Source organism: Pteronotus mesoamericanus, unplaced genomic scaffold (genome assembly GCF_021234165.1).
Source record: "Pteronotus mesoamericanus isolate MK-2021 breed Mesoamerican mustached bat unplaced genomic scaffold, CSHL_Meso_final contig_702, whole genome shotgun sequence".
Taxonomy (NCBI): domain Eukaryota; kingdom Metazoa; phylum Chordata; class Mammalia; order Chiroptera; family Mormoopidae; genus Pteronotus; species Pteronotus mesoamericanus.
The window spans coordinates 5,817,128-5,828,027 of NW_026555239.1; the positions used below are offsets into that span (position 1 = coordinate 5,817,128).

Genomic DNA, 10,900 nt, shown 5'->3' on the forward strand with positions numbered 1-10,900 from the left:
TCCGGGCAGGACCCCCTCCGGCACGGGTGCAGCAGCCAGGCGTGTCCTGGCGCGTGGCCCCGCAGGCCTGGGTCACCGGTGCCGCAGGCACGGGCCCAGGGGCGCGGTCACAGGTGGGTCCCTGCCGGCGCTCACCTCTCGCCCTGTCTTTCAGGTTAACCGAGAACATGCGGCGACTCAGTGAGTACCCAGCGGGGGCCGAGCTCTGGCGGCTGTGGGGCTGCCGGCCGGGGGTCTCTGCGATCTTTCTGGAAAGGGCTGTTTTAGGCACTTGTACCCCAGCCTTCTCCCTAAAGCTGCAGGAAGTGCCCGGGGCCACCCTGTCTGTCCGTCCCTCTGGGCGTGGACGTCCCCTGGAGGGGACGGGCCAGCCCTTGAGCCCCACTCCTGTCTGTGGCACAGGTGTGCGGGTGGGGCAGACAGCAGGTCTGTCCCCGTGGGGACACGAGGCAGTCTCGGGAGGACTGAGGCGGCGCTGGCCAGGGGTCAGGGCGTCCGGGGACGGCGGCTGGCTGCGCTCGTCCGGTGCCCTCCCGGGGGTCCTGCGGCTGTGCTGGCCAGCGCCGGCCTGACCGTGCCCTCGTCTGTCCCCAGAGCGGGGTGCCAAGCCTGTCACCAGCTTTGTGAAGAACCTCTCTGCCTTATCCGACTGGTACTCTGTCTACACGTCCGCCATCGCCTTCACCGTGAGTGCGCCCCAGGGGCTGGGGGGTGCGCGGGGTGGCCTCAGTTGCCCCAGCCGCGGGGGTGTCGGAGGGTCAGGCCAGGGCGATCCGGCCTGAGAGAGGGGCCCTGCGGCGGTGTCCTGGGACAGGGCCTCCGGCCGTGCTGGGTCCGCTTTCCTGGCGGTCAGAGGAGAGCGGGAGGCTTGCCTGCCCCTGTGGGTCCCGGGGTCCCATCTGTGGGGGCCACACAGTGACCTGGGGGCCAGGCCGGCCGGGAGCCACCAGCCCTGGGGCAGGGTGGAGGGCGCCCCCCAGCAAGGGTGGGGGGCCTCGGGGAGAGCGGGCCTGGCCGCCCGCCGGCCTCTCTGACAGGACGGGCGCCCCGCCTGCAGGCCCGCACCCCACTGGGCCCAGGCGCCGGCCACCAGCCGGGGCGGGAGGGACAGGCCGGCCCTGACTGGCTGCCTGCCGGCCCTGCCGGCCCCGCCGCCTGCCACTCACCTCCCCCCACCCTGCCCCCCACCCCGCCCCCGGCCGCCGCAGGTCTACATGAACGCCGTGTGGCATGGCTGGGCCGTCCCCATGTTCCTGTTTCTGGCCATTTTGAGGTTGTCCCTCAATTACCTCATAGCCAGGTAGGTGAGCTGGCGTGTTGGGCGGGGTGGTTTTCTGTGTCCCCACATCACCCACGCTCTGCCGCGTGCCCTGGCTTTTGGGGATGATAGTTCTCAGGCTCCAGACCCCCAAGTTGGCTGGAGCTGCTGCAGGTGATTCCCGAACTCCCCAGCCCCTCATCGCCCACCTCCGTCCTGTTTTGGGGGGGAAGCTGCCCCCAGACCTCCGGAAAGAGGTGGGGGGAGGGTGGGTGGAGCTGTGAGGGCGCTGTGCCCTGGGCGGCCCCTGCCGGCGTTTGTGGGACAGGAGCTGGGTCAGAAGGAGCCCGTGGCCTGCGCGGTCTCGGCCATGGGGGCCTGAAAGGAAGCCAGCTCCCCGTGCAAACCCACTGTGCCTGCAGGCTGTTAGGCCTGCCCGCGCTGTTCAGCACGGGTACGCTCAGACAGACAGACAGACACACACACACACACACACACACACACACACACACACACACACACACACACACACACACACACACCGCACCCCCCCAGGCCCCGCCCCCCGCCCGCTGCCGGGCCCGCCCCGTCCCGCCCCGCCCCGCCCCGCCCCCTGGAAGTGGTTTTCGTAGAAAACACTTAACTGGGCGTTAGCGAAGGGGCCGCTCTGCTGTGTCCAGGCAACCCCAGGCAAAGGCCTCCCACCTCACCCGCTAGCTTTGAAAGGCTGCTTGTCCCATCTCGGGGGGCTTTTGCATGTGTCCCCCCCAAGAGCGCCCTCTGACTGGCCTGCACCGGGGAGCGGCCCGGGTGGGCTCGGATGTGGGAGGCGGCCCCTTCCTGAGCCCCTGTGCCATGTCCCAGGGCGCCCCTCCCATTGGGCGACCTGGGCGGGGCCCCGTGGGCACCCCTGGGCACCCGGGACTTGAGCGCTCTCCGTTTGCCAGGGGCTGGAGGATACAGTGGAGCATCGTGCCCGAAGTGTCCGAAGTGGTGGTGAGTCCTGGGGGCGAAGATCTCGCCTGCCTCCGCTGGGTCAGGCCCTGACCGGGGTGCCCCGCAGGTCCCCGAGGCCTCCGGGTGCGGCTGCGGGGGTGCCCGCCTGGAGTCCTGCCCGCCCAGGCCCAGGAGGCTGGGAGATGGAGGCTGAGCGGCTCAGCCCCCTCTGGAAGGGGCTCGGCTGCCCCGCCCCCAGCCTCCCTGCTGGGCTGTGAGGTGGCGGGCGGAGGTGCACAGTGGGCTGGCCCGGCGGGGCCCTGCAGAGCCCTTCGGGTTGCCCTGCCCTGCCCCGCCCGGCCCTGCCCCGCCCGGCCCTGCCCCGCCCTGCCCCACCCCCGCCTGTGGCTTGACTTGATGAAAGGTGCGTGGGCTGCTGCGGGGCTGGGGGTGGGGCGGCGCCGCCCCTGCTGACCCTCCGGCCGCTCCAGGGAAGGCTTGCTGACCTCGCTCCAGAGCGGACTCTGGTCCCTCGGGCAGACCCCCCGGGGGTGGGCAGGAGGAAGCCCTTAGGGCCTCATCAGCCGCTTGAGCACCTACTGCGTGCATGGAGCACACAGTAGGGGTGCCGCGTGGGGCGGGGCCCCCGGATGGGTCAGAGAGGATGTCTGGGGCAGGCCTGTGCCCGCCGGGCCCGGGACCCGGGAGGCTCTCGGGAGCGTCTTGTTGAGTGAACTTGGGTAAACAGGCCGGTCCGGCCCCACTTTGCGTCCGTTTCCCTATCTGTGAAGTGAGGTGGGGGCCTGCTGGGCCTCAGATGACCTTTGACAGCCGTGGCTGTGTTAGTCGGAGCCTCACCCCCGCAGCTGTCGGGGTGTCCACTGCCCGCCCGCCCTCTCAGGCGGCAAGGGGGGGCTCCTCCGGAGCAGCAGCCCCTGTGGGCCCCGCGCGCCGCATCCCCCAGGCACTCCTGGCCGGGGGGGCAGCAGGGTGACCGCAGCCCCGGGCAGCAAGCCTCCGCGCTGTTTTGCTGGCAATGTCCCTGCCCTGTTAGTTCAGGGGACGCCCTCTCTCCTCTTTGACTGAAGGAGCCTCCGAAAGAAGACCTGACCGTGTCCGAGAAGTTCCAGCTGGTGCTGGACGTCGCCCAGAAGGCCCAGGTACCACTGTGGCCCTGGCCTTGTCCAGGGCAGCCCCAGCGCCCTGTCTCCAGGCCGGGCCGGGCCGGGCCGGGCCGTCGTCAGCTGACCTGTAGGCGGCTGGCCGCGGTCTTTCACGCACCCCTGAGACAGCCAGCCCCGAGGGGCGGCCGGGTCCCCGGTTTGGTCGGAGCCCCTCCAGCCAGAGCCCAGCCAGGTCGGGGGCGGGGGGGCGGTGCACAGGATGGGGTCCGAGGTCATGATCCATGCGTTAACCCACCATCCAGACCGACCCCCGCCCCGGGCTCAGCCTGGGGTGGCGGGGCTGGACCACGGCCTGGGGCGCCTGGCTGTGGTCTCTCGGGGGGCTGCCTGTGAACCTGGGGCCGTCCTGGTGCTGCCGTGAGGACCGGCTGTCGCGGGGTCTGTCCTGACCGTGGTGGTTTCTTCACGCAGAACCTCTTTGGCAAGATGGCTGACATCCTGGAAAAGATCAAGAAGTAAGGCCCCGCCCCGCCCCGCCCCGCCCCGCCCCGCCCCGCCCCGCCCCGCCCTCCTGCCAGCCCTCGGCCCCGCTGCACCCGCAGACCCTGCGGAGGCTGAGCCCCGCCTCCCTTGCAGCCTGTTCATGTGGGTGCAGCCCGAGACCACCCAGAAGCTGTACATCGCGCTGTGGGCCGCCTTCCTGGCCTCCTGCTTCTTCCCCTACCGCCTGGTGGGGCTCGTCGTGGGTGAGCAGGCGTGCGCCCTCGGGGGTGGCTCAGGGAGTGGCCGGCCCCGGGCAGCGGTGGCACAGCTGGACGCAGCGGCCGGTCCCGGGTGACGTGGGGCTGTGCTCTCGCCCCAGGGCTCTATGCCGGAATCAAGTTCTTCCTCATCGATTTCATCTTCAAACGCTGCCCGAGGCTGCGCGCCAAGTACGACACCCCCTACATCGTCTGGCAGAGCCTCCCCACCGACCCCCAGCTCAAAGAGCGCTCCAGCGCTGCTGCCGCCGCGTCCCGCAGGGTGAGCCTGCCTCCGGTGGGGCCCGGGGGGAGGCGGGGGCAGAGCCGCCCCCGTCTGCATTCACGACTCGTCCCTGGGCGGGGGGGCCGATGTCCCTCCCATTTTACAGGCCCTTGAAACAGACAGCCTAGGGGTTTTCCTGTGAGCCAGCTCTGCCGTGCTGAGGGGCGGCCGGCCCCAGGCGGGACGTTGCTGGCGGAGGCCCCTCCTGCCGGCTCCCACAAGGGCCCTCCCACAGATTGGCTTAGGGCCAACCGGCTGTGGCACACTGGGCACGGCCGCAGGGAGCCTGGCGGCTCAGGAGGAGGGCGCCCCTGCCGTGGCCACTCCGGAGGCGGGTGCCAGGTCCCGCTGCCCCCGCTCTGAGGCTTCGATGGCACCCGAGATGGGCCCACCCTGTGCCCCCAGGCTGGTGCTGGGTCCGTGTGTCGTTCATTGGACACTGTGTCCACAGCAGCCCAGGTGCAGCCCTTAGAGTCTCAGGCAAGTGGGGCTGTTCTGGGCCTAGAACTCCCCAGCAGGTCTAGGAGGGCTTCCTGGAGGAGGTGACATTGGTGTTCAGAGTCTCGTGCGTGAGTGTGCCCTGAGGAGAGGGTGTTCAGTGGCCCGTTGACGCCTCTGTCTGTGGGAGGGAAGCTCTGCGTCCAGGGTGGGTCACGGCCCCCGGTTCGGGGACCGTCAGGAGCCTGGCCTCGCAGTGGGCGCGTGCGAGCTGGCGGACCCCAGGCAGGAGGCAGAGAGGCAGGCAGCCTGCCCCCGGCAGTGAGCGGGGAGCCCTCGGCGGCCCGACGGGCCTTCCCGGGCCGGGGCCACTCTGTGCTGGCCTCTCTCGGGAGACCGTGAGGGGAGCTGGGGCGTGGGCCCCCGGGGTGGGCGGCAGCCCGCACCGGCCAGGCCGGGCCTAGGCTGGCAGCTTGCTGAGCCCGTGTGTGTATGACCTCGTGTCACGTGGACCCCGGTTTTTCTCTTGTCACGGTCACACGTGTCTGTTGTCTCCCTTCCGGCCAGCTGTCAGGGCATGACAAGGTACAGTCTCGTGTGGAAGCCCTCTCCTCCCGCCGGGGCCCGATGCTGTGCGTTGCTGTGTTGTGACCCTGTTTGACTTTCTAACGCTGCTTCTGGTGGCCTCTCCCGTGACCGGATCTGATTCTGAGGCGTCCCCTCGGCGCCGAGCCCCCGCGCGGGACTGCGTGTGCGGGGCGCAGGCTCAGTGCAGCGTCTGGGTTCGGGGCGTCACCGCCACAGCCGGGCTTCTCGCCCAGCAGGAGGGGGCCCCCGGGGCGAGGCCCAGGTGCTCACCGGGGCCTGGGGGGGGGTCCTTGCCTCGCATCTGGGCACGCATGCCTGTTTGCTAGTCTGTGTCTGCTGCTGGCATGAGGTGGCCGGTGTGTCCCGGCCCCTTGTCCCTCTCCGCCCTGGCGTGGCTGACAGGGACGCGGTGCCGTTGGCAGCTGCAGACGGCCGCCTCGCGGAGCTACGTGTCCAGCGCACCTGCCGGCCTGAGCAAGGATGAAGACGCCGGTCGCTTCCACGGCACCAAAAGGGGCAATTTCCACGAGATCTTTAACCTGACGGAAAACGAGCGACCGCTGGCGGGTACGTGTGCCCTGAGCTGTGACCCGTGACCAGCCTGGCCAGGAGGGTTGACCTCACCCGACCTGGGGTTGATGGGGGGCTGCCACCTCATTGCCATGCTTCCCGGCCGGCGGAGAGGGCCCGTCTGCACTGCGTGGCTGCCCCGGGCAGAGGCCTGCGAAGCCAGTGCCCTGGGACCCTCCCAGCGCGGCACCGTGGGCTGTGGCCTGTCCGTGGCCTATCTGACATGGGGGCCCCGGTCCCTGTCCACCTCCCAGAAGGGCTCTCCCCATAAAACCCTGAACTGCCGGCTGTCGGTGAACGGGGCTCCTAACGTGTTCTGGTGCCCGTGGCGCCGTAGCAGCCGCGGAGAGAAAGCCCTGGAGGTTCTAAGTGCTGGCCTTGCGCCCTCGTCCTGCTGGCTTAGAATGTGGAAGGGCACATTTCCAGAGGGCCTGAGGGTCTTGTTTCTTTTCTTTTGCTGTTTAACCAGCGTCCTTTTTATCTAAAAAAAAACAAACAAAACCAAACCCTGCACCTTCTCGTGGGAAAGGACTCCCGAGGCCACCCCACTCTCTCCATGTGCCTCCGCCACTCCCCACCCCGAGCCCCCTGCGGCTCTGACCTGGCGGGGTTCTGGCCCCGCGCCCGCGGGAGGGCTGGCGGGCGGTCCCGCGCCCGCGCGTGGCCAGCAGGACGCCTCGCGGTTCTGCCCCGCAGTGTGTGAGAATGGCTGGCGCTGCTGCCTGATAAACCGGGACCGGAAGATGCCCACGGACTACATCCGGAACGGGGTGCTGTACGTGACGGAGAAGTGAGTGCGGGTCCCCGCGGGGGAGGGTGTCGCGCGCAGGCAGCGTCCTCATCCCTCTCCTGTGGGGGACGCAGCTGCCCGTGGATGGTGGCCTTGCCTCTCCTCCCCAAGGGCGAGGCTGCAGGCAGCTTGTCCCCAGGGCCGCTTCCCCTCCGCCCCGTGGGGGTGGGGGGTAGGCGGGAGCCAGCTCTCGCACAGGGGTTGTTTCCAGCCTTGGGGGTCCCAGGCCAGGCCCCCCTCACAGGCAGCCCTGGCCAGGTCCCGCTCCCCACCCCGGCTGAAGGAACCGGGGAGGGGACCCCGGCCGGGCCTCGGGTGCTCCCAGGATTCTGACGTCTTGGGAACGCAGTTCAGGTTCAGCACGGGGCTGGGATTTTAACGTTCAGAAGCTGTGAGGCTCTCTAGAAGTGAAATCCCTTGTGAAAGGCCAGGGCACCCAGCGGGGGCGTTGGGGGGGCTCTGGGTTCGGGCCGCCCTCCGTCCCCCGGGCAGCGGCGGCCCTTGGCTCAGCGGCTGGTCTTGCTCTGTCCACCCCCGGCAGCTACTTGTGCTTCGAGAGCTCCAAGTCTGGCTCTTCCAAGAGGAACAAGGTCATCCGGCTGGCGGACATCACGGACATCCAGAAGGTCGGTGTGCCCCGCCCCCACCCTTCGCTTCCCTTCCAGTTCCAGGGAGAGAACGGCCGCAGGGGCGCAGGCGGCGGGGTTTGCTTGGAAGTTGGACCCGTTTCCAAGGAGGGCGGGGCCTCCTGGAGACGTCCGCGGGCACGGCCTCGGCCCGTGTCCCCACGTCCGGGCTCCCCTCCCAGGGGCTCCGGGCCCAGCCCCTGCGCGCTCGCTCGGGCACCGGGGTGCTGCGCCCCCGGGCCCTGCCGCGCCCCCTCCTGTGGGCCGCCGGGCAGCTCCGGAGCCCCTCTGACCCTCTGACCCTCAGCCCTGAGCCCCCGCGCAGGGCAGGCTTCAGGTGAGGCGCAGGCAGCCGTGCCCGGCGTGCGATCCCGTGGAGCGGGTGCCCTCGTGGGGGTGGTGGGGCCTGTCCCCGTCCCCCGTGCGTCCCGCCCGCAGGCCCCATGGGGAACGCCCAGGGCGCAGGGAGGGGCGCTCGGCCCTGTCCCCCGACAGAGGCCCGTGGTGACGCCGCGCTCTCGCCCCCCAGTACAAGGTCCTCTCCGTCCTCCCGGGGTCAGGCATGGGGATCGCTGTGACGACGCCGTCGACCCAGAAAGTGAGTGGTGGTCCCGTGGGCGGCCCAGGGGCGGCCAGCACCCCCGCGCGAGCTCAGGGGCACTGCCCCCAGCTGTTCCCCTTGGGCAGAGGGGCCCGTGACGTCCCCTCCCACCCCCTCTGTTCCTCGCGGCCACCGGAGCCTCCCACTGCATCGAGTTTGGGGCTGGAGGCTGAGACCTGCCCGCACAGCCCCTGGGGGCGGCGGGGGCCCATCCCTCGCCTCTTCCCTCGGTTTCTCTGAAGTGTGGCCTCCAGGTCCAGGGTTGGAGGGTGGGGCTGTTCTCGAGCATCCCGACCCCCCATGGCCCCGGCCCGGGCCCGTGAGGCTGTGCGGCTCAGGGTCGGCGCCCCCCACCCCCCGCCCCCCGCAGCCGCTGGTGTTCGGCGCCATGGTGCACAGGGACGAGGCCTTCGAGACCATCTTCAGCCAGTACGTGAAGATCACGGCGGGCGCGGCGGCGGCTACCGGAGGCGACAGCTAGGGCCGCGCGCCGCCCGGGGCCCGTGGGGCGTCCTCGAAGCAGCCTGGTCGTGCGGGAGAGACCGAGCGTCCCTGCCACCTTCGCAGTGATCCCCCTCGGCCTGTGGCTCTGTCGCGTTGACCTGCGTGTCCGGGCTCTGGCACACGGATGGGGTCGCGTGGATGATGCCCGCCCGCGGGCGGGGCGCGTCCCGGACAGTGGACACAGGGCGCAGGGCGCTCCCGGCCACGGAGAGGAGGACACGCGGGACGCACCCCGTCCCAGCCGCCGCCAAGCACAGCCGCGGCCCCGGGGCCCTGCCCGGGCAGAGACGGCTCCCGGAGGCCGACGCTCTTCCACACCAAAGCCATAGCTGAAGGACGTCGATGGCGAAGGACACCGGCCCCTTCACCGCCCTCAGTAAACGGCCAGTGGGACTGGTTCCTCCTCCAGCGGGACGCCTGCTGCGTGTCCTCAGAGCGCCGCCGGCCAGGGCTCTGCCCGCCTTGGCGGGGGCCCTCGTGCCTCAGGCCGGGGTCGGGCCGCCTGCAGCCTCGGCCTGAGCGGCCGGCCCCGGGGCCTGTCATCAGCCCCCGATGCGGATGCGGAGTGGCGTGTAGCTAGAAGCACAGTGCGCGACGCTTTGCTAGTTGGAAAGGCCGAGGGCCACATCACCCAGGCCTCGGGGGCGCTCGGGTGAAAGTCGCTGCAGCGTGGCTGCCGCTGGCCTCTGGGCTGAGCCACCAGCGGTGGCGGGGGCGGGGCCCCGGACTGGGGTGGGGCCGGACAGGAGTGTCCCAGGCCCCTGGTGGGCTGAGCCGCACGCCCTGGTGTCCGGCGGTGTCCCAGCTGCACCCTGAGCCCACGTGCACTGCACGGGGTGGGAGCGAGCTCTACCCCAGGCTGGTCTGCCCCCCCCCCCCCCGCCCCTTCCCAGGAAGCCACTTGGTAGAGGTGGCCGGCTTGGTCTGTCCCGGGAGAGCTCGGTGTCACGACGGGCCTGCGGCCGCTGTGGACGCCTGCTGATGGGCCAGCGTGCTCTCCGCCGGGCACTCCAGCCCCCGGCTCGTCCGGAGCCCTTTGGGGGTCACTGAGGTGGTTTTTTGAAGAAACAGATTATATTTTTTACAGAGAGTGAGCTGTTTTTCTTATTTTTGTATCATTTTTCACATGTAATTTTTACCTTTGCTCCAATCTAGTTTGCTGGTTTCGGGGAGGGAGCAGCCGCGCTGCCGTTGCGCCCCGTCGGCCGGGGTGGGGGCGCTGCAGGACCCCATGCTGGGCCTGGGTGGGGGGCGCCCGGGGAGACGCGCACACCCCGCCCCAGCCGGTGGCTGCGAGGGGACCGTGCGTCTGGCCCTCAGGCTCGCTGGCCTTGGCGGTCACGGGGTTCTCTGCAGGCCAGCTTTTCGGGAATGAAGGCAGCACTCACTCTAGACCGTGGCTTTGGCTCCCACGGTCCATGCGGGTGGGCCGGCTCTTGGGGATCCCATTGCGGCCTTGGGGTACGCCCAGGGGACACACCTCAGAAGGGCTTCCCCTAGTGCCCAAGGCAGGGCCTAGTGGGCCCTGAGCTGCCCCCAGGCACAGGCTGTAGGGAGGCCAGCTCCTGCGGGGTCCCCCATGTCTGTCAGCAAAGCTGGGGTTCCACCCCGGCCGAGGGGCGGTGGATGGGACTCCTCTTTAGCAGAGTGGGTGGTCCAGTCGGAGGCCCTTCTGAGAAGGAACGGAGATGAAAACCACGCAGCAGGCAGGGTGTGGCCGGCCGACGGGGGCGGGGGGCAGGGGGCGGGGTGCGGGCCCCCCACCCCCACACTGAGCTGCACTGTTTGTCGGCGGCAGGAGGAGCCAGACCCGGGAGGGCTCGGCCCCTCGGAGAGAACCTGCGGTTTTACTGAATTGTGTGAAATCTGGGCAGATACTTAATTTCTACCACTAATCACTGAACTAGGATGAATGTTAACTTTTTTATGTCTATGGCGTGAGTCCACTCTGGGCATGTGGACAACCATTCCTGGTGTTACTTTGTGCAATGGAAGGGTGGTTCTGACGAAGAACCGGTGGGACGTCCCCCTGTGACGTTTTTTAAAGAAAACCTTGTTTGTTTAAAGAAAACGTCTTGTATAAATTATGATTTTTATTTAAATAAACCTGAAAGGCTTTGTGCTAAGGCGCAGCAGTTGCAGAGGGGCCGGCAGCACCGCTGCCCCTCGGGGGACCGGGGCTCCCCAGCCGCCGGAGCTGGAGGGCGGCTCCGCGGGGTGTTGCCCTGAGGCCAGTGCCGGGCCCTGGGCGGGGGCCCTAGCGTGGGCTGTGCTCAGCAAGAGGCCGAGAGGAAGGCGGGAGGCCGGCGGCAGCGGCCGTGGCGCGGCTCGGGGAGGGGCCGCCCGAGCCTGGCCTGGCCCTGCGTGGCAGCAGGGCGCAGCCCCATCACCCCGCGGGCGTAAGGGGAGTTCAGAAGCGGGAGACGCAGGGCACTGAGT

General features: G+C 69.6%; 1 protein-coding gene across 2 annotated transcripts in view; it reads left to right on the top strand.

Annotated features, from left to right (window-relative positions):
* Nucleotides 1–8,896, top strand: part of GRAMD4 (GRAM domain containing 4) — a 50,352-nt gene extending 41,456 nt beyond the window's left edge. Inside the window, exons 7-20 of one of the 2 annotated variants that reach the window (XM_054582597.1) lie at nt 155–180; nt 595–686; nt 1,209–1,300; nt 2,206–2,254; nt 3,283–3,354; nt 3,790–3,833; nt 3,955–4,064; nt 4,181–4,341; nt 5,350–5,367; nt 5,793–5,937; nt 6,637–6,730; nt 7,272–7,356; nt 7,886–7,954; nt 8,328–8,896. In XM_054582597.1, coding sequence (XP_054438572.1) covers nt 155–180; nt 595–686; nt 1,209–1,300; nt 2,206–2,254; nt 3,283–3,354; nt 3,790–3,833; nt 3,955–4,064; nt 4,181–4,341; nt 5,350–5,367; nt 5,793–5,937; nt 6,637–6,730; nt 7,272–7,356; nt 7,886–7,954; nt 8,328–8,438 — 1,168 coding nt within the window. In that variant the 3' untranslated portion in view covers nt 8,439–8,896. The remainder of the gene's footprint in view (nt 1–154; nt 181–594; nt 687–1,208; nt 1,301–2,205; nt 2,255–3,282; nt 3,355–3,789; nt 3,834–3,954; nt 4,065–4,180; nt 4,342–5,349; nt 5,368–5,792; nt 5,938–6,636; nt 6,731–7,271; nt 7,357–7,885; nt 7,955–8,327) is intronic. The other variant, XM_054582599.1, reaches the window with a different exon arrangement.
* The last annotated feature ends 2,004 nt before the right edge of the window (nt 8,897–10,900 follow it).